This window comes from Macaca mulatta, chromosome 14, assembly GCF_049350105.2.
Source record: "Macaca mulatta isolate MMU2019108-1 chromosome 14, T2T-MMU8v2.0, whole genome shotgun sequence".
Classification (NCBI taxonomy): domain Eukaryota; kingdom Metazoa; phylum Chordata; class Mammalia; order Primates; family Cercopithecidae; genus Macaca; species Macaca mulatta.
The window spans coordinates 77,410,414-77,434,038 of record NC_133419.1 but is presented as its reverse complement, the minus strand read 5'-3'; the positions used below and the strand labels follow the sequence as shown (position 1 = coordinate 77,434,038).

Below are 23,625 nucleotides of genomic sequence, written 5' to 3'. Positions count from 1 at the left end.
TACCTTCACTTTTGGCCTATATCTCAGGTAAAGTGTTCTTGTATACAAACTGAAAGAAAAGTGGGAGGGGGAAAGCTTTTCAGATTCGTTTTTAAATTCATACAAACTGGTGTACTGACAAACTTAACCATAGTGCTTCTGCATGTACAAAGCAAGAAAAAAAAAAGACATGAGTATATGCTTCATTTGTTCAGCAACCAGTTTTTTTTGAGCACCTACTCAAAATAGTAAACCATGCTGTAAATGGATGTGCTGTAATCTAGGCTTTGATGTTCCATTTTATACAGCACAAGCAGAGTACATTTAGCATAATTCTTAAGGGCCATAGGACTTTCAAAATAGAAAGTGAGCACTGACTTCAACTTAAGGTCATCAGCTACATTAGCTCCAAACAAGAGAGTCACAACATGTCCTTTGAAGCTTTGAAGCCAGGCATTGATTTCTCCTCTCTAGTTATGAAAATCCTAGATAGTATCTTCTTCCAATAAAAGGCTGTTTCATCTACATTAAAAGTCTGTTGTTTAGTGTAACCACTTTCATCAATAATCTTAGCTAGATCTTCTGGATAACTTGCTGCAGCTTCACCTTGCACTTTTATGTTACGGAGATGGCTTCTTTCCTTAAGCCTCATGAACCAATCTCTGCTAGCTTCAAACTTTTCTTCTGCAGCTTCCTTACTTCTCTCAGCCTTCACAGAATTGAAGTGAGTTGGGGCCTTGATCTGGAGTAGGCCTTGGCTTAAGGCAGTGTTGTGGTTGGTCTGATCTTTTATCCAGACTACTAGAAATTTCTACACATCAGAAATAAGGCTGTGTCACTTTCTCATTATTCATGTGTTCTCTGGAGTAGCACTTTTAATTTCCTTCAAAAACTTTTCCTTTGCCTTCACAACTTGGGTAACTCTTTGGCACAAGATGCCTACCTTTTGGCCTATCTCAGCTTTCAACATACGTTCCTCACTAAGCTTAATCATTTCTAGCTTTTGATTTAAAGTGAGAGATGTGTAACTCTTCCTTTCACTTGAACACTTAGAGGCCACTGTAGGGTTATTAATCGGCCTATTTTAAACTTTGTTTTCTCTTAGGGAATAGGGAGACTGGAGAAGGAAAGAGACTGGGGAGTGGTCAATTGGTAGAGCAGTCGAAACATACAACATTTATTAAGTTCACTGTCTTATATGTGCATGGTTTGTGGTGCCTCAAAACAATTACAATAGTAACATCAAAGATCACTAATCACAGGCCAGGCACAGTGGCTCACACTTGTAATCCCAGCATTTTGGGAGGCCAAGGTGGGATTATCACTTGAGGTCAGGAGTTTGAGACCAGCCTGACCAACATGGTGAAAGCCTATCTCTACTAAAAGCGCAAAAATTAGCCAGGCGTGGTGGCGCATGCCTGTAATCCCAGCTACTTGGGAGGCTGAGGCAGGAGAATCACTTGAACCCAGGAGACAGAGGTTGCAGTGAGCCAACATCGTGCCACTGCACTCTAGCTTGGGGGAGACTCTGTCTCCAAAAAAAAAAAAAAAAAAAAAAAGATCACTGATCACAGATCACCATAACAGATATAATAATAATAAAATTTGAAATATTGTCAGTATTACAGAAATAAGACAGAAACATGAAGTGAGCACATGCTGCTGGAAAAATGTCACCTATAAACTTGCTTAATGCAGGGCTGCCACAAACTTTCAACTTGTAAAAAATACAATACCTGAAAAGCACAACAACAAAAAAGTTATGCATGTTTTGTTTATTTTGAAATCAAGAAGTGTGATGTTTCAGGTCTGCTCTTTTTCAAGATTGATCTGGCTACCTGTGGCCTTTTGTGGTTCCATATGAATGTTAGAATTATTTTTTCTATTTCTGTAAAAAATGTCTTTGGAATTCTAAATGAGATTGCATTGGATCTGTAGATGGCTTTGGGTAGTATGAACATTTTAACAACTTTGTCTTTTAATCCATGAACACAGGATGTCTTTTCATTTGTTTGTGTCTTGCTTGCTTACTTTTATGAATGTTTTGACCTAGTTAGAGGTCTGTTCTATTTCTTCACAACTCAGTCTTGGTAGGTTCTACGTTTCTAGGATATTGTCCATTTCTTCTAAGTCATCCAATTTGTTGGCATATAATTGTATGATTCTTCTTATCTCTGTGGCAGCACTGTAATGTCTCTTTTATTTCTGATTTTATTTATTTGAGTCTTCTGTCTCTTTTTTTTTTGTTAGTCTAGCTGAGATTTGTCAATTCTGGTGATCTTTCAGTACCCCAACTCTTAGTTTCATAGATTTTTTAAAATTTTTCTATTTTGTTTATTTCTGCTCCATGTTATTTCTTTCCTTCTGCCAAATTTGGGCTTAATTTGTTCTTCTTTTCCTAGTTCTTTGAGGTGTAAAGTTTCATTGAGATCTCTCTTCCTTTTAAATGTGGCATTAATTTCTATAAACTTCTCTTAGTACTGCTTTCGCTGCATCCCATAAGTTTTGGTATGTTGTATTTTTGTTTTCATTTGTCTCAAGGTATTTTCTAATTTTTTCATTTCTTCTTTGACCCAATGTTTGTCCAAGAGTATACTATTTAATTTTCATGTTTGTAAATTTTCTAGTGTTTAAAAAGTATTTACATCATCCTATTTTAAACAATAAAGAAAAAAAACCAAACTCTAGTACAAGGCTAAAAAAGTCTCTATTTCCTACCTGAAAAGGATGTGAAGATAGGAACCAAGGCCAGTTAAAATATGCCACCATGCATGAAATTGTGTGGTAATACCTATGATAGGTGGTACCTTCTTTCGAAAGTTCCTGTGTGAAGAGAGGGAGAAAATCACCATGTTAAATTTTTAAAATATTTAGCAACTAACGCTGATAGTCTTAGAGCATTTTGAAATATCATTCTCAAAACAGCAGTTATTTAATTGCCTTAAGCTTCCTGTAGTCTGCCACATTGTTATCCAAAGTACATTCTGAGGAACAGTATTCAACAATGATAATTTATGGTCAATTCGTGTCATCTAAACCCTTAGACACTTTTCTCTCTTATATCTTTTTGAAGCAAATCCCAGATACTATATCATTTTATTTCTAAATATTTTAGTATGTATTTCTCAAATATGAAAACCTCCCTAAAACACAACCACATTTTCACACCTAAAAATAATAATACTCCCTTAATATCATAAAAGTTTCAGTTACTGATCATCGAAGTTCCAAATTTCTTATACTTTATTTTTTTAAATAGTTAGTTTGTTTGAATCAGAATCCAAAAAAGGCCAACACATTGTATCTGGTTGATATATCTAAGTCTCTTAATCTATATGTTCCTCCTCTCTCTTTTTTCCTGCCTTTGCAATTTTTTTTTTTTTTTTTGAGATGGAGTCTCGCTCTGTCGCCCAAGCTGGAGTCTCCTGCCTCAGCCTCCCAAGTAGCTGGGATTACAGGCACACGTCACCAAGCCCAGCTAATTTTTATATTTTTAGTAGAGACAGGGTTTCACCATGTTGGCCAGGCTGGTCTTGAACTCCTGACGTCAAGTGATCCACCCCCTCAGCCCCCCAAAGTGCTGAGATTACAGGCATGAGCCACCGTGCCTGGCTGTGCCTCTGCAATTTATCTGTTGAAGAGACCAGGTCATTCATTCTGTAGATTTCTCACAGTCTGAATTTTGTTGATTGCCTTCCTGTAGTACTGTTTAGTACCTTCCTCTGTTCTGTTTATGCAAAATTGTTAGTTCACAGGATTTGGAGTTGGAATGACCCACCTGTTTAACCTATTCAGCATGCTCATTTCATGGAAAAGAGGCCAGAAAGACAGAGTCTTAATGAGAGACTAGAATCCAGAGACACCTAAGTCTAAGATTCAAACTCCTGGCAATATATGATTGCTGAAAAGATGGTAAAAAAACACTTGCTTTTTTAGAAAATAACATTAAGCATATGAAAGTGTATATTTATATACATATTTTTCATATGCTTGTTACAAATCAGTCTTCTTTATTCACTGAAGCAGATCAGGCAGGTTTCAAAGGAATAGTCAACATTTGATTAACTATATAGTTCTGTGATGCCCACACACACAAAACCTAAACCCTACAGAGGTTATGAAAAAGTCTCAGGTCCAAAATTTTAGGTAATTTAAACAGGCATTCCAATAAGCTAACTTTATTATACTGTACATATCTTTTAAATGTCAACAATAGTAAAAATTCATTTCAGAGCACTATTATTTCTATATGTTTATAAAATTCTCTACTTAATAAAATCTTTCCAAAAATATTTCTGAAGAAATGAAAATATATCTTACCTCAGTGAATCACAAAATATGTTATCTATATTCCAAAATAAAAATCCCAATAAAAATATACCCAATGATGTATAACCCAGTCCTCTAAGCCATGGATAAACCCTGTGGGGGGAAAAAAGAAAAGCAAAATAAAATTTTCTCAAGTCATGTCATGATCAGAAATTGAAGCCATCACTTTCTTCCTTTTTTATAAGGGCTGGGATCTCACTATGTTGCCCAGGCTGGAGTGCAGTGGCTATTCACAGGTGTGATCATTGTACATTCCAGCCTCAAATTCCTGCGCTCAAGGGGATCCTCCCATCTCAGTCTCCCAAACAGCTGGGAATATAGACATGTGCTACCTTGCCTGGCAAGAAGACATCAGTTTCATTAGAAGGAAAAGTTTTTGTTGATAGTAAAAGCAGACCTATCAAATTTTCTAATAATTTGCCTACTATATGTAGCCATTAAAAGGTGCCGAGAAATAAGCCATGAAGACTTTAATAAATGTATTGGGAAGGTAATCTGAAAGTACCTGATAACTTTTTTGGTCCCATGGAAGAGGCAGGGGGATAGTGGATTAGCTATCAATGTAGGTTGAGTCATATACTCCATGTAAGGCAATGTAGTTACACACACACACACACACACACACACACACACACACACACACACACACACACACACACACATATTCACTCATTAAATCACTTAATAATATATATGGAGTGCTGTGTACCAGACATTGTTCTAAGCATTTGGGAAGGTAATGATCAATAGGTAAAGTTTTTGTTCTCAAAGAATTTACAGTATAGCTGGGGGAGGTAAACAATCAAATACATAATTATAATTGCTTTGAAGAAAAATAAGGCCTGATAAGGAGAGAGTGATATGGGGGTATTGTGGACGGGTGTGCATGCACACACATACCATACACAAAATGTTCAAATAATCCCTGTGAGGCAGGTATTATTTTTACTTCACTGATGAGGAAATTGAAGCTTGGTGAGGTACTGAAAATAGTATCAGCTTACCTATGTTTTATAGCTTCAGTGAGGTATAACTGACTTACATTAAAACTATTAAATATATTTAAAGTGTCTCTCTGATCAGTACATCTGTATATACCCATGAAACCACCAACACAATCAAGATATCCACCACCTCCAAAAGTTCAATTTGCATTTTTTTTTTTTTTTTGAGACGGAGTCTTGCTCTGTTGCCAGGGCTGGAGTGCAGTGGCCGGATCTCAGCTCATTCTCCCGCCTCAGCCTCCCAAGTAGCTGGGACTACGGGCGCCCGCCACTTCGCCTGGCTAGTTTTTTGTATTTTTTTAGTAGAGACGGGGTTTCACCGTGTTAGCCAGGATGGTCTCGATTTCCTGACCTCGTGATCCGCCCGTCTCGGCCTCCCAATGCGATTTTTAGAATGCTATATAAATGGAATCTTACCATATATACCCCTGATTGTATAGCTTCTTTCATCTGACATAATTCTTTGAGATTCATCTATGTTATTATGTTATCAATACTTCATTTCCTTTTACTTCTGAGTAGGTACTCCATTGTATGGTCACAGCACAATTTGTTTCTCTGTCCAAATGCGGGTTTCCAGTTTTTGACTATTACAAATAAAGCAGCTATGAACATTCACAAATAACACTTTATATAGACATATGTTTTCATTTTTCTTGGGTAAATAGCTAGGAGAAGAATGGCTGGATTGTATGGCAGGTGAATATTTAAATTTTCAAGATAACTGCTACACTGTTTTCCTAAGTGGCTGTACCATTTTACATTCCCACCAGGCATGTATAAGTGTTCCAAATGTTCCACATCTTCATGAGGACTTGGTTTGAAGTCAGTCTTTTTCACTTTAGCTGTTTTAGTAGGTGTGTAGTGGTATCTCATTGTGGTTTTAATTTGCATTTCCCTAATGACTAATGTTTTTGAACATCTTTCATGTAGTTATTTACTATCCATACATCTTCTTTGATACATTGTTGTTTGCCTTCTTATTATTCAGTTGTAAGAATTCTTTCTTTATTTTACATGTAGGTCCTTTGTTGGATGTATATTTTGCAAGTAGTTTCTCCAAGTCTGTGGCTTGCCTTTTATTTTCTGAATACTATATTCTGAAGAACAAAAGTTTGAAATTTTGATGAAGTTCAGTTTGTCAATTTTTTGTCTATAGTTTGTGCTTTTTATTAATAAATCTTTGCCAAACCAAAAATACCTCCTATATTTTCTTTTAGAAATTCTATAATCTTAGTTTTTACATTTAGAGATATAATGTACATTTAATAGAATTCACTTGTATTAAATTTTTATATTGGTGTGAGGTTGAAGTTCATTTTCTTTGTCCTAAGTATATTCATTTGTCCCAGCAAAATTTGTTGAAAAGATTATCTTTTCTCCACTGAATTACCTTGACATATTTTTGAAAATCAGGTCAGTATGGGTGTGTGGGTCTATTTTTGGATGTTCTATTGATTTATATTTCATTATTACCACCAATACAACATTGTCTTAGTAGCAGCACAGAGTAAGTCAAGTCATGCAAGTCCTCTAACTTTGTTCCTTTTCAAAAACTGTTTTGGCTATTCACAGTCTTTTGCATACCCATGTTAATGTCAGAATCAGTTTCTCCATTTTTACCAAAAAGCCTGCAGAACCTACAAATCAGGATTGGAGAACTGGCATCTTAACAATATTAATTTTTCTGATCCATTAAATGGTATATCTGACTATTTGTCTAGCTCTTCAATTTCTCTCAACAAAAAAAACTGTACTGTGTAGTTTTCAATGTACAGCTCTTGCATATTTTGTTAAATTTAATCCTTAAACATTTAATGTATTTTGATGTTATTGTAAATTATACTTTACAAAATTTTGTTAATAGTTCACTGCTAGAACAGAGAAATATGATTTTGAATCACTGACTAGAATCTTGTGCCTCTGCTAAATTTCACTTATTGCTTCTAACAGCCTTTTTTTTTTTTTTTTTTTTTGAGATGGAGTCTTGCTCTGTCACCAGGCTGGAGTGCAGTGGCTCAATCTTGGCTCACTACAACCTCCACCTCCCAGGTTCAGGCGATTCTCCTGCCTCAGCCTCCCAAGTAGCTGGGACTACAGGCGTGTGCCACCACGCCCAGCTAATTTTTATAGTTTATTAGTAGAGACGGGGTTTCACCATGTTGGCCAGGATGGTCTCGATCTCTTGACCTCGTGATCCGCCCACCTCAGCCTCCTAAAGTGCTGGGATTACAGGCGTGAGCCACTGCGCCTGGCCCTCTAACAGCTTTTTTTGTACATGTCCTGTGATATTTTCTATACATGATCATGTCATTTGCAAGTAAAATGTTGGGTAGGATTTCCACCAGTATAATGTTGAATAGAAGTAATTATAATATATATCCTAGTTTTATTCTTGATTTTTAAAGGGATTAAAAAAATACATGTCATGACTAGGTGTTTTATATGCTATAGAATTATAGGTTAAGAAAGTTCCTTTCTATTACTAGTTTGTAAAGGGTTTTGTTTTGTTTTTGAACATAAATAGGTGTTGAATTTTACAGAATGCTTTAGTCTAAATCTTGGTATGTAATTTTCCTTTTAATTTTTAATTTTAATTTTCTAAAGACTGGTCTGCCTTTGTCCTTTATTTTTTAAATATGGTGAATGGCAATAATACATTTTTCAATTTTGTTTTACTTAACTGTGTATTGGCATATAAGTGAATGTAAAAGGTAATTAGTTTAAAAACGATCAGGAAAGCACAAACCTGGCAATGTATGGAAAAGGCATTATTACCACTGTTTGATGAAGGTTCTCAAGAGAAGATAAGCTTAAAAGAGTCACAGTCTGGCTTCAGTTTTTCAGAGTTTATCATAGCCCCCATTTGGGGAGGGCAATAATGAGTCCTAAGAAACATAAGCCTCAACACAGTGAAGGCTTCTGGCAGTGTGGGCCAGGTACTGAAATATGACAAGAATATGATCAGTGGGGGTAGGGTGCTATCTGTTTTCTGCTTCTAAACTTACTTACCATGGCCAATCTTCAGCTCTCAGGGGCAATTCAAACCAAAACTCTTCTGTGGGGTAAAATGAATGTCTTTGGTTATCCAGGTACCAGGGCGGGAAGGGGAGAGCAAGAACATCAGTACATGGTCCATGAAAGGCTAAGGGGACTTACTACCCATATAGTATCAGGTGCAAGAGTGTAGAATACAGAAGGCACTCAATATATGTGTCTCTCTATCTTTCTCTATCACACTGCTTTATTCTGGACTGCCTGCCTGTCTAGCATACAGCTGTCATCTGAGAAATCCCTTTCCATCACCTGCACCTTAGGAACTGCCTTCACCTCTCTCTTTCCTTGGATCTCCTGTCTTGTATCCCATGCACTCCTCCTTTTTGTAGTACTCTCATTTTGGTGAAGCACATCTTTCAGTAGGTTCTTGAGCAGTATTTAATGATGTAAGTTTTTTTGAGATCTTGGAATGTGTGAAAATATATTTTTCTCTGTATTTTACTGATAGTTTGGCTGCCTGTAGAATTCTAGCTTAGAAATAATTTTCCTTTAGAAATTTGAAGGCATTGGTCTCCTAGTTCCAATGTTGCTTTGGCAAGCCCAAAGCCATTTTGATTCCTGATCCTTTGTATATATTCCTGCCTCTCAACTTATATACCTTCTGGAATCCTTCCTTGTTCTGGAACTCTGAAACTGCCATAGGTCTATTTCTATCCATTGTGCTGGGTATCCAGTGAGCTCTTTCAGTCTAATAACTCATGCCTATCAATTATATAATGTTTTCTTGAATTATTTTGGTAATTGCTTCTCTTCCATTTTCTCTGTTCTCTGCCTCTGTCTCCTTTTTGATGTTGGTTCTTCTATTCTGGCTCAACATTATTCAGTAATATTTCTATTGAATCTATTCTATCTGCCATTTCTTTCTCTTTTTTTTTGTCCTATACTCAGAGTGTCTTCTTTAACTGTATCTTTTAAACACTTCAGCTTTTTATTATATATATATATTTTTAAAATTAGACAGAAAGTCTTGCTTTGTTGCCCAGGCTAGAGTGCAGTAGTGCGATCATAGCTCACTGTAACATCAAACTCCAGGGCTCAAGTAATCCTCCCACCTCAGCCTCTCGAGTAATTAGGACCTCAAGAGCGTGCCACCATGCCAAACTAGTTATTATTATTATTATTTCTGGTAGAGACAGGGTCTCACAATGTTGCCTGCTGGTCTCAAACTCCTGGCCTCAAATGATCCTCCCACCTTGGGCTCCCAAAGTGTTGGGATTACACTTGGCTCATATTTTTAATTTTTAAGATTTTTTAAATTCTCTGAATGTTCATTTAAAAAAATACCATCCTATTTTTGATTCATAGGCATGGTATATTGCTAGGAATATTAATGAATTAATATTTATTGTTTTTGAAGCTTTATTACTTCTGCATAAGTTGGTTCCTCCTTCCCTTATTATTTGTTTTGGCCTCCATCTTTCATATTGGATTCATTCATCATGTGTGACACTGTCGTCTCATTTTTAATAATCTAAAAAGGGAGACTAAAAAGGTGATCATAAAAGCCCTAAGCATGTGGTTGAGGTCTTTGGACTAGTAACCGTCACTGTAGGGCTATTTTGCTGGGACAGTTGTTGAGGGAACCCCCAATATCAGTATTTTTAGGTCTTTTAGGTCGACCATATTCCCTAAAAGAAGACTCTCATTTTTTTTGCCTAGAGTTCTTTGCAGTCAGCATTCAGAAAGTATAACCTCACCCAGTTTCCCTGATTTCAGTATGCTATTCATATGCTCAATTGTGCCTGGCAAAATTTAGTGTAGACACATTGTTTACCCTTTCCAGAGAATAAATCTTCAGACTTCTGTAATTACTCATTGCTATGAAATGGATGAGGGGATCTGCTTTTAACCAATTCTCATTTTAGATCTCTCTTCTATCTCCTTTTCCAAACCTCCTGTTACTGCTAATGCCCAATACTTGAGAAAATTCTGTGATGTAAACTGAAGGTTCCTGGCTCAGAATTTGTCTTTCTTGGGCCTGTTAAGGCAGTTAGTAGTAGTCTATCTATGTTCCAGCTTCTAACATTTTATTGAGTCTCCTCCTTGCGGGCTTATTTCTTTCAAGTAAATTCCTTTGTTGTAGTTTTAGTGGAGTTTCAGAAGGGAGCAAAATTAGATACCTAGTGATCTTCAGTATTGTGTTTCTGTTTTATCTTTCATTAATTTCTGCCCTTTATTTCCATTCTTCATTTATCTTCAGGTATACTCTATTGATCTGTTTTCTAATTCTTAAAAAACATTTTTTTTAAAGGGGTGATGCTAATCTCTGTATTGTTCCAATTTTAGTATATGTGCTGCCAAAGCGAGCTTTGTTTTCTAATTCTTGAAATTGAATGCTTAGTTCATTATTTTTCAGCCTATTTCTAAGGTAGACATCTAATGTTATACATTTCCCTCAAAAAACCATTTTACCTATATCCTACTTAGATTTGTAGAATTTTCATTATGATTCCATTCTAAGTATTTTAAAATTTCCATTATGATTTCTTTTTTTACTCATGAGTATTTAGACATGTGGTTTTAGGTTTCCAAAAATGTGGGCCATTTTGACTAATTGTTTGTTTTGCTTAAATTAATTACACTGTAGTCAGAGAACACCTGTGCATGAAACCAGTTTTTTTTTTTTTTTGAGACTGAGTCTTGTTCTGCCGCCCAGGTTGGAGTGCAGTGGTGCGATCTCAGCTCACTATAACCTCTGCCTCCCGGGTTCAAGTGATTCTCCTGCCTCAGCCTCCTGAGTAGCTGGGATTACAGGCACCCACCACCATGCCTGGCTAATTTTTGTATTTTTAGTAGAGATGGGGTTTCACCATGTTGGCCAGGCTGGTCTCAAACTCCTGACCTCAAGTGATCCTCAGCCTCCCAAAGTGCTGGGATTATATATAGGGGTGAGCCACCGTGTCTGGCCAATTACATCAGTTCTTTAAAGCAGGGGTCCCCAACCCCCGGGCCATGGACCAATATTGGTCTGTGGCCTGTTAAGAACCAGGCTGCACAGGAAGGTGAATGGGGGGAATGAGCATTATTGCCTGCGCTCTGCCTCCTGTCAGATCAATGGTGACATTAGATTCTCATAGGAGCATGAACCTTATCATGAACTGCACATGCAAGGGATCTAGGTTGTGCATTCCTTATGAGAATCTAATGCCTGATGATCTGTCACTATCTCCCATCACCCTCAGATGGGACCGTCTAGTTGCAGGAAAACAAGCTCAGGACTCCCACTGATTCTACATTATGTTGAATTGTAGAATTATTTCATTACATATTACAATGTAATAATAACAGAAATAAAGTACACAATAAATATAATGCTCTTGAATCATCCCGAAACCATCCCTCCACCCCAATCCGTGGAAGAATTGTCTATAATGAAACTGGTCCCTGATGCCAAAATGGTTGGGGACTACTGCTTTAAAGTTTGTCGAACCTTGCTCTAAAGCTAGTATCGAGTAGAATTAATAATTATTCTATGCATGTTTGAGAAAGGTTTACATATTTTAAATATTAAGAGTACAAGATCATTTTCTTATTGTGTTACTCAGATTTTATCTATATCCATATTTATATATTTTTTTTGTCTGAGTTAGTGTGTTAAAGTATTTCAGCATGATGGAGCATTGTCTATTTATCTTTGTAAATTCTGTCAATTTTTGCTTAAAAATTTCCATAAAAGTTTAGAATTTGCCATTTCGTTCTGGTAAATTGAATCTTATTACTAATCTAGTGAATGCATTTGTTTTAAATGATGCCTTAACTTTTTGTTGATTATTAAAAGTTCTAGTCTAACTTCCTTTTGGATCCAGTTTTTAGAATCTTATTTACTCCTCCATGTTTCTGAAAGATATTGTAAAGTCAATTACCATTTTTAGTGGTTACCAAAAATGCATATGTAAACATGAAAACTAATCACTGAATGTATTCTCTTCCCAAATAACAAGTTTCTTGATGTAGAAACTATGTAACTTCGATTATCCTCTTCCATTATACATGTTATTTTGTCCATTTGTTCCACTTTGTATATTTTTATTTTTTCAAATGACACATTATTTTAAGCAGTCACAATATTTTGTTCAAATATTCCCACTGGTTTATCATTTTTTCTTCTTTATTGTTCTTTCTTGCATCTCAGCTCTTCTGCCTCAAGAATATCTCTTAAAGAATATTTTAGTGAGGTGTATTGGCAAAATCTCTCCATTTTTGTTTGTTTCAAATTGTCTTTATCTTACCCTTGTTCTTGAAAGATATTTGGGTATAGAATTCTAAGCTGATGGTTAATTTCTCTCAGTACTTTAAAGATAACAGTCCATATGTGTTTTGGCTTCCATGATTGCTGTTGGTAAGTCTGCAGACCAACAGTTATTCCTTTGTTGGTAATATGTGTGTTTTTTTTTTTTTTAAATATTTGAATGCTTTTAAGATCTTTGTCTTTGGATTTCAGCATCTTCAGTATGCTTTTTCTACAGGTATCAATGAAGATTCTATTGTAGAGACTAGTAACAACTAGATGGTAAGCCGAAAAGAATTTAATACTTTGAATTTCAACAGAAATGCTGAATGAGCAAGTCATAGGCTTTTCAGGAATGACTGATGAACACTACCACAGAAAAATCTTGCCAAAGGAACTTTTTTCTTTGTCACAATTAGGAAGCTAGAGAATTGGGAAGCCTCTGGACCAACTTCTGCACCCAGCATCAAACTACCTTAGTATAATTACAGATCAGGAACCTGCCATCAGACCTGTTTGCACCAGTCATGATGCATACCCTAGATCCACACCAGTAAATGGATACTACCACTTCTTTACATACTACCACTTCTCTTCCCTCACTTAACTGGTTCTGAATTCAAGCCTCATGTTAATACATGTGATTGGCAGAACCCGAGTGTTACTTGGAATCTTACCTGCAAAGGAAATATGGGAAATAAAGCTTTTAACCTTTTAGCATCTGTAGTACTGGAAGGCACACTAGAAGGAGGCTGGAACCATGCTAATCTATCACATCTGCCACACCTGAGAAAGATTTTCATTTATTTGTCTTGCTTGGAATTTCTTGTTTTTGAAGCCAAGGAGTCATGTCCTTTGTCAGTTCTAGAGAATTCTCATCTGTTATCTCTTTGAATACCTCTTCTTTCCCCATTTTTGCTATTCTCTCATTTTGGAAAGGCAATTAAATGTTATTTCTCTGTGATGTTATCGGGCTTATTTCTTTAGGTTATCTTCCAGTTCACTAATTCTAACTTCAGCTGTGTTAGTATATTTTTTACTTATCCATTTTTTTATTTAGATGATTTTATTTTATTTTTCTTTTCTTTTTTCTTTTTTTGAGATGGAGTCTTATTCTATTGCCCAGGCTAGAGTGCAGTGGCGCGATCTTGGCTTACTTCAACCTCCACCTCCTGGGCTCAAGTGATTCTCCTGCCTCAGCCTCCCAAGTAGCTGGGATTACAGGCACCCACCACCATGCCTGGCTAATATTTGCAATTTTAGTACAGACGGGGTTTCACCATGTTGGCCAGGCTGGTCTCGAACTCCTGACCTCAAGTGATCTGCCTGCCTTGGCCTCCCAAAGTGTTGGGATTAAGGGCGTGAGCCACCGCGCCTGGCCGACTTTATTTTTAAGGTCAGAAGTTCTTTGATTCTCTTTCATATCTTGATTTTCATTTTTGATAATCTCCTGTGCCTTGGTCTCATTTTCGATTTCTCTTTTATTTTATTAAATATTTTCTAAATTGTTACTTTGTATTTCAGCATCTGATTTGAGGGAGGTTATTTGTTTTTCCTGACTTTTGTTTATGGTGGCTTATTCCTTCCCATGGTTTTAGAATTATTATGTACATGTTTGATCTCCATCTACAGAAATCCAGAGGGGCCTCCATTAAGAATACATTTCTTTACAAATTCTTAGGGGAGGAGTCATTTTTCCTACCTAAAACTGAGGCTGAAAGACAAGTTGCCTTGTCAATTCTTTCTGTTAGACAGCAAATTTTTTCTTTTTTTTCTTTTTTTGAGACAGAGTCTCGCTCTGCCGCCCAGGCTGGAGTGCAGTGGCGTGATCTTGGCTCACTGCAAGCTCCGCCTCCCGGGTTCACGCCATTCTCCTGCCTCAGCCTCCCGAGTAGCTGGGACTACAGGCGCCCGCCACCTCGCCTGGCTAGTTTTTTTGTATTTTTTAGTAGAGACGGGGTTTCACTGTATCAGCCAGGATGGTCTCGATCTCCTGACCTCGTGATCCGCCCGTCTCGGCCTCCCAAAGTGCTGGGATTACAGGCTTGAGCCACCGCGCCCGGCCTAGACAGCAAATTTTTTCTAGCCCAGCCCTTCACTGACAATATACCTCTTTAATGGTCCTGGCTTTATTTGTATATGTGTGTGTATGGTGATGAGGAAATAAATAGTTCCAATTGCCAGTCTGAAACATACCAAAAACTGCCTTCTGTTTTGTGGCTATTCAAACCTAAGGCTCTGGTTTTGTGGCATCTTCAAATGCCTTGAAGTTTACCACAATCTCGTTCTCTCTCTCTTTTTTGCGACAGGGTCTCACTCTGTTGCCCAGGCTGGAGTGCAGTGGTGTGATAATGACTCACTGCAGCCTTGACTCCCTGGGCTCAATCAATCCTCCTGCCTCAGCCTGCTGAGTAGCTGGGACTAAAGGTATGTGCCACCACACCTACCTAATTTATTAATTTTTTTTTGTAGAAGTGGGTTCTTACTTCTTTGCCAAGCTGGTCTTGAATGCCTGGGCTCAAGCAGTCCTCCCACTGTAGTCTCCCAAAGTATTAGGATTACATGTGTGAGCCACTGTGCCTGGCCAGTTGACCATGATCTAAGTACTCATTTGTCACTGTAGTTTGCAGCTCCTTCTTTGGATCTGATGCCCCCTCCAGACCTCATGTTGAGATGTAATTCCCAGTGTTCCAAGTGGGGGCCTGGTGGGAGGTGTTTGAGTCATGGGGGCGCTCTCTCATGGCTTAGTTCTGTTCTTGTGGTAGTGAGTGAGTTCTCAAGAGATATGATTGTTTAAAGTGTACGGCACCTCCCCTACTCTCTCTTGTTCCTGCTTTTGCCATGTGGCATGTCTGCTCCCCTTTGCCTTCTGCCATGATTGTAAGCTTCCTGAAGCCTCCCCAGAAGCCAAGAAGATGCCACAACATGCTTTCTGTAAAGCCTAAGGAACTGTCAACCAATTAAACTTCTTTTCTTTATAAGTTACCTGGTCTCTAGTATTTCTTTATAGCAATGCAGTAATGGCCTAATATAGATGCTTTGGATTGTTATTATCTTGAGACAGAGTCTTTCTCTGTTGCTCAGGCTGGCGTGCAGTGGTACAATCATGGCTCAGTGCAGCCTCAATGTCCTGGGCTCAAGTGATTCTCCCATCTCAGCCTCCCAAATAGCTAGGACTATAGGCAGGCATCACTACACCTGACTAATTTTTAAATTTCTCTTTGTATAGACTAGGTCTCCCTATTATTGCCCAGCCTGGTATCAAACTCCTGGGCTCAAGTCATCTTCCTGCCTTGGCCTCCCTAAGTGCTGGAATTATAGGCATTAGTCATCACGTCCAGCCTGGAATTTTATGTTCTTTTGAACTCATCTGGGCATTTAACGGATGTTTGTTATATTATATCTAGAATTTCTAGGTGTTTTGTTACAGGAGGAATTTTCAGATGTTTCATCAGACAAATTAAAAGTAACAAAAGTTTTAAGAGTTTCAATTTGATTTTAAAAAACATTTATGGATAAGCACTATCCTGGGATCCAGGGATTACCAAGATAACTAAGACTTTAAGAAGCTCACAGTGCAGTTGAGCAGACAGATAAGGAAACAATGACCAGTGCTAAATGAAATGATCAACAAATGGACATACAGGAAAGAAGCTGTGCAAGACAGATGGAAGAAAGTTGCTTTTATTTCACAGGATTGCCACTGTTAAGTGCTTTTTAAAGGTCTGTCATGTGTATTTCTAAAAGTATTGGTACCCTGTCTATCAGACTTGATTTAAGTCAAGGACTGTATTTTATGCTTCTTTATATTTGCCTAAGGGACCTAAATTAAAAACAGAATAAACTGGGACTTGGGCTCCTGGGAAGATGAAGTGGATGTACTTTTTCATATTCATTCCACTAAGTAAAACTAAAAATGCTGGGCATTATATATAAGACAGACATAAGAAGACCCTGAAAGGTGCTGAGAAAAAGCAGATTAACTAGGGACTTTGGGACCTGAGAAATGATATAGTGGTGAGTTCCATGTGTTTTCTTTTTAAAAAATTAATATTATTTTAAATTGATAAAGCATAATTATATACATTTGTGGAGTGCAATGTGATGTTTTGACATATGTATACAATGTGGAATGATTAAATCAAGCTAATTAACACACCCATCACTTATTTTTTTGTGGTGAGAAATTTGAAATTTGCTATCTCAGCTATTTTGAAATATATAATACATTATAGTCACCCTGCCATGCAATAGATTCCCCACTCATGCCACAAAGGCTGAATGGGGAGCCTAGACTTCCATCCTCCTCAGGGTATTAGAAGGTGCTTCAACCTCATGCCAGGTTAAGAAGGCCAAGTAGTGAGGGCTTGGGACTCTCATCCCCACCCACAGTAATTAGTTCCTCATTCCCTTAGAGACCATGTGAGGAGCTTGGATATCTATCTTCCTGTGGCAATGATGAGACACTGTTTTCCCTCCCTGCTGGGGTAGTGTCAGAGACCTACTGGAGAGTCAGAATTTTCACCACTGGCCAGAAATACCATAGCCACACCACTTGGGTGTCAGTGGAAACAAGATGGTGAGAAATAATAAAGCAATATTTCCCCTCTCAGACAAAGCAGTGGCAATCCTCCCACCTCAACCTCCTAAGTACCTGGGATTACAGGCATGAGCCCTGCTCAAACATGTTAAACCCAAAGAAATTCACATTAAGACAAACTATAGCCAAACTTCTGAAAACTAAAGACACAGGAAAATCTTGAAGTAGTGAGAGACAAACAACATCTTACCTATGGGGGAAAACAATTCAAATGATAAAGAATTTTACATTAAAAAAATATGAAGGGCAGAGGAAGTGGCATGACATTTTTCAAGTTCTGAAAGAAAATAATTGTCAACCTAGAATTTTATATATAGTAAATACATCTTTTAGGAACAAAATAAATATCAAGATATTCTTAGGTGAAGGAAACCTAAGAGACTGTATTTCCAGAAGACCTACCCTAAAAAATGGCTAAAGGAAGTTCTCTAAACAGAAAGGAAATGATGAAAAAAGGGATCATGGAACATCAGGAAGGAAGAAAGAGCAATGGAAATGAATATAAATGTGGGAGGACACAACACATTTTCCTTCTCGAGTTTTCTAAACTATGTATTATGATTAAGGCAAAAATCATAACACTGTCTGATATGGTCCTAAATGCATGGAGACAAAATATTAAAGACAGCCGGGCACGGTGGCTCACCTGAGGTCAGGAGTTTGAGACCAGCCTGGCCAACATGGTGAAACCTTGTCTCTACTAAAAATATAAAAATTAGCCAGGCATGGTGGCAGGTGCTGTAATCCCAGCTACTTGGGAGGCTGAGGCAGGAGAATTGCTTGAACCCGGGAGGTGGAGGTTGCAGTGAGCCAAGATCGCGCCACTGCACTCCAGCCTGGGCAACAAGAGTGAAACTCTGGCTCAAAAAAAAAAAAAAATATATATATATATATGTATATATAACATACATATATATATATTATATACCAATTATATTTTAAGTGGGTCAGGCTAAAGGCATTCTTATGAGTTGAATTTTTCACCTCTAAAAAAGGTATGTTGACGTCATAACTCTAGTACTTTAGAATGTTACCTAATTTGGAAATAAAATCCTTGCAGATATAATTATTTAAGATGGGTTTATATTAGAGTAGGGTGGGCCCTACTCCAATATGACTGGTGTCCTTATAAGAAGATAGCTATCTGAAGACACAGAGACATGGGAAGAATGCCATGTGACAAAGGCAAAGACTGGAGTGATACAGCTATAAGTCAAGGAATGCCAAAGCTTGCTATCAAACTACTAGAAGCTAGGAAGAGAAGTTTCCCAACTGGTTTCAGAGGGAGCATGGCCCTGAGACATTTTCATCTGGGACTTCTAGCCTCTAGAACTGTGATACGATAAATTTTAGTTGTTTAAAGCCACCTATGTGGTACTTTTTCATGGTGGCACTAGGAAATGAATACAGACACATGAAAGGGAGGTAAGTTTTCTGTACTTCACTGGAACTGGTAAAATGCTGATTAACATTAGACTCTGATAGGGTATGTATATATAAGTAACACTGAGAGCAGCCACTAAAAAAGCAATACAAAGAGAAACATAAGCACTATAGACACACTAACATGGAATTATAAAGAAAAAGTTTAAGTAATTCATAGGCAGGAAAAAGCATACAAAAGCAAAAAACCAGAGAGAACAAATAGAAAACAAAAAATAAAATGGCAGTTAAGTTCTAATATATTAATAATTACATTAATATAAATGATCTAAATACACCAATTAAAAGAAATTGGAAGAGTGGATTAAAAACATGACTCAACTAATTCAACTATATAATGTCTAAAGGAAATGCATTTCAAATATAACAATATGGCCGGGCGCGGTGGCTCAAGCCTGTAATCCCAGCACTTTGGGAGGCCGAGATGGGCGGATCACGAGGTCAGGAGATCAAGACCATCCTGGCTAACACGGTGAAACCCCGTCTCTACTAAAAAATACAAAAAATTAGCTGGGCGAGGTGGCGGGCGCCTGTAGTCCCAGCTACTCGGGAGGCTGAGGCAGGAGAATGGCGTGAACCCGGGAGGCGGAGCTTGCAGTGAGCTGAGATCCGGCCACTGCGCTCCAGCCTGGGCGACAGAGCGAGACTCCGTCTCAAAACAAAAAAACAAAAAAACAAAAAAAAACAAATATAACAATATGATCAGGTTGAAACTAAAAGGATGAAAAAAGATATGCCACACAAACATTAATCAAAAGAATGCTATGCTAATATGGATATATTAAACAGATAAATTAGACTTCAGCGCAAAGAAAATTACCAGAGTCACAGAGGAACATTACGTAATGACAAAAAAGCCAATCCACCAAGAAGATATAGCAATTCTAAATGTCTGTGCATCAAACAATAGACCTGCAAAATGTGTGAAGCAAAAACTGATGAAGGAGAAATAGTCAAATCCAAAATCATGTTTGGAGACTTCAATATTTTTCTGTCATCAGCTGATAGAACAACTAGAGAATCAACAATGATATAGAAGAACTAAAAAACACCATTGAGCATTAAATAGCTAACTCGTTGGGCTTGGAGCACAAACACTGCACATTTCAAAGAAAGGACTGGCTCTTGACTGGCTTCTGGGAGATAACTTCTGAGACCTTAGAAAATCCTGCCCAATAAGAGTGTCTTTGTATACTTGACACTTTGGGCCATGCCAGATAGTTTATGCAACTAACATGCTTTATAGGAAACACCTATTTTTATTTGCCTGGGGTCTTGGGCCATGCTCTCTCAGTTTGACCTTTAGGTAACAAACCTTAACCACGAGTGTAACAGCTTTCTGAGTTCTGTGAATCCTAGTGAATCATCAGACCTGAGGGTAGTCATGGGGAACACTGACACAACCATCAACCAACAGGATCTAATTGACATATGTAGAAGATTTTATGAAACAATAGCAGAATACATATTCTTTTCAAAAAAATATGGAACATATGCCAAGATATCCTTGGTGTAAATATCCTTGGTATAACCTGATCCATAATACAAACCTCAATAAATTTAAGAAAAATAAAATCATGTGGAGTGTGTTCTCTGACCACAATGAAATCAAACAAGAAATCAAGAATGACAACAGGAAAATCTCCAAACACTTGAATGTGAAACAACATAGCCTAAATAATCCATGGGTCAAAGAGGAAGTCTCAAGAGAAATTTTAAAAAATACATTGAACTGAATAAAAATGAAATACAACATACAAAAAGCTGTGGAACACTGCTAAAGCAATGCTTTAGCATTGTCCTGCTGAGAGGAAAATTTATAGCACTAAATGCTCATTAAGAAATAGGAAGGTCTGAAATAAAAATCTAAGCTTCCATCTCAAGAACCTTGAAAAAGAAATAAAAATAAACCCACAACAAGCAAAACAAAGAAAATATAAAGGACAGAAATCAATGAAACTGAAAAATGAAAAATGGAGAAAATCAATCAAACAAAAGTCTGGTTTTTAAAAAGATCAATAAACTTTGAGACACTTCTAGCAAGGCTGACCAAAAAGAGAGAGAGAAGCCTAACACATTACCAATATTAGGAATGAAACAGATTATCACTACAAGCCCTCTCAACATCAAGAGGAAAACAAGGGAATATTATAACCAATTCTACACACATAAATTTTAATGACTTAGATGAAATGAACCAATGACTCAAGAAACGAACAATTCACCCAACATAAAACCAATCATTTGAATAGCTGCATGTCTTCAACAAGAGTGGAAGAAAAAAGAAAAAAGTGAATAACTGCATGACTATTAAAGAAGCTGAACCTGTAATTTTATTTTTCTGCATATGTTTAATGTAAAAATTTTATTATGTTAAAGTATTCATAAAGTTTAACTTTTTAACTCTTTTAAAGTATATCAGTCTCATGATATTGAGACCTATATACTTTAAAAGAGTTAAAAAGTTTGAAAATGGCCATACTGCCCAAGGTTATTTATAGATTCAATGCCATCCCCATCAAGCTACCAATGAGTTTCTTCACAGAATTGGAAAAAACTGCTTTAAAGTTCATATGGAACCAAAAAAGAGCCCGCATCTCCAAGACAATCCTAAGTCAAAAGAACAAAGCTGGAGGCATCACGCTACCTGACTTCAAACTATACTACAAGGCTACAGTAACCAAAACAGCATGGTACTGGTACCAAAACAGAGATATAGACCAATGGAACAGAACAGAGTCCTCAGAAATAATACCACACATCTACAGCCATCGGATCTTTGACAAACCTGAGAGAAACAAGAAATGGGGAAAGGATTCCCTATTTAATAAATGGTGCTGGGAAAATTGGCTAGCCATAAGTAGAAAGCTGAAACTGGATCCTTTCCTTACTCTTTATACGAAAATTAATTCAAGATGGATTAGAGACTTAAATGTTAGACCTAATACCATAAAAACCCTAGAGGAAAACCTAGGTAGTACCATTCAGGACATAGGCATGGGCAAAGACTTCATGTCTAAAACACCAAAAGCAACGGCAACAAAAGCCAAAATTGACAAATGGGATCTCATTAAACTAAAGAGCTTCTGCACAGCAAAAGAAACTACCATCAGAGTGAACAGGCAACCTACAGAATGGGAGAACATTTTTGCAATCTACTCATCTGACAAAGGGCTAATATCCAGAACCTACAAAGAACTCAAACAAATTTACAAGAAAAAAACAAACAACCCCATCAAAAAGTGGGCAAAGGATATGAACAGACATTTCTCAAAAGAAGACATTCATACAGCCAACAGACACATGAAAAACTGCTCATCATCACTGGCCATCAGAGAAATGCAAATCAAAACCACAATGAGATACCATCTCACACCAGTTAGAATGGCGATCATTAAAAAGTCAGGAAACAACAGGTGCTGGAGAGGATGTGGAGAAATAGGAACACTTTTACACTGTTGATGGGATTGTAAACTAGTTCAACCATTATGAAAAACAGTATGGCGATTCCTCAAGGATCTAGAACTAGATGTACCATATAATCCAGCCATCCCATTACTGGGTATATACCCAAAGGATTATAAATCATGCTGCTATAAAGACACATGCACACGTATGTTTATTGCGGCACTATTCACAATAGCAAAGACTTGGAATTGACCCAAATGTCCATCAGTGACAGACTGGATTAAGAAAATGTGGCACATATACACCATGGAATACTATGCAGCCATAAAAAAAGGATGAGTTTGTGTCCTTTGTAGGGACATGGATGCAGCTGGAAACCATCATTCTTAGCAAACTATCACAAGAACAGAAAACCAAACACCGCATGTTCTCACTCATAGGTGGGAACTGAACAATGAGATCACTTGGACTCGGGAAGGGGGACATCACACACCGGGGCCTATCATGGGGAGGGGGGAGGGGGGAGGGATTGCATTGGGAGTTATACCTGATGTAAATGATGAGTTGATGGGTGCTGACGAGTTGATGGGTGCAGCACAGCAACATGGCACAAGTATACATATGTAACAAACCTGCACGTTATGCACATGTACCCTAGAACTTAAAGTATAATAATAATAATAAATAAATAAATAAAGTATATAGGTCTGTAGCATTAAGTACATTCACATTGTTGTGCCACCCTTACCACTGTCTGTCTCCAGAACTTTTTCCATCTTCCCAAACTGCACTTGGTACCCACAAAACAATAACTCTCCAATGCCTTCCCCAGGGATCCCCCTTATCCTACTCCCCACCAGGCCCCGACCACCATTTTATTTGTGTCTCTATGAAGTTGATTACTCTAGGAACCTCATATAAGTGGACTCATGTAGTATCTGTCCTCTTGTGACTGACTTATTTCACTTAGCCTAGTGTCTTATAGGTGCATCCCTGTTGTAACAGGTGTCAGTCAGAATTTCCTTTATTTTTAAAACGTGTAATTTAAAAATGCCCCAAAAAACAGATCTCTAGGCCCAGATAGTTTCACTAGAGAATTCTACCAAACATTGAAAGAAGAATTAACACTAATTCTACACAATTTATTCCAGAAAATAGAAGGGAGCAACATTTCTCAATTCATTTAATGAAATGTTTAGTATCCTGATGCCAAAACCAGAAAAAGACAGGACAAAAAATAAAAACTACAAACCAATATCCTTTATGAATACAGATACAAAAATCCTTAACAAAATATTAACAAGTGAAGAATTCAGAATATATAAAAAGAATTACATAGTATAACTAAGTAAGGTTTATCCCAGGATACAAGGCTGGATCAATATTCCCAAATCAATTAACATAATCCACCTTATTAACAGACTACAGAATAAAACAGTGTGATAAAATCAATTGATACTGATAAAGCGTTTGACAAAATCCAATACCCATTCATGATAAAGAAAATTAGTAATAGAGTGTATTATAGGTCCATTTATGATAATGAAAATTATGATAAAAATAAAGAATAGAGGATA

At 37.2% G+C, this 23,625-nt stretch overlaps 1 protein-coding gene and 1 long non-coding RNA gene across 32 annotated transcripts in view; one reads left to right on the top strand and one right to left on the bottom strand.

Annotated features, from left to right (window-relative positions):
- Positions 1-23,625, bottom strand: part of ACER3 (alkaline ceramidase 3) — a 170,303-nt gene that overhangs the window by 7,421 nt on the left and 139,257 nt on the right. For 18 of the 31 annotated variants that reach the window (XM_077960408.1, XM_077960423.1, XM_077960410.1 and 15 more), the window contains 5 exons: positions 22,596-22,708; positions 8,325-8,370; positions 4,300-4,401; positions 2,698-2,802; positions 4-49 (listed from right to left, as the gene is read on the bottom strand). In XM_077960408.1, the coding sequence (XP_077816534.1) occupies positions 4-49; positions 2,698-2,802; positions 4,300-4,401; positions 8,325-8,370; positions 22,596-22,708 (412 nt within the window). 31 annotated transcript variants of the gene reach the window in all.
- LOC144334399 (uncharacterized) overlaps positions 14,329-23,625 on the top strand; it is a 50,535-nt gene continuing 41,238 nt past the window's right edge. Inside the window, exon 1 of the long non-coding RNA XR_013404193.1 lies at positions 14,329-15,024. This is a non-coding gene — a long non-coding RNA (uncharacterized LOC144334399). The remainder of the gene's footprint in view (positions 15,025-23,625) is intronic.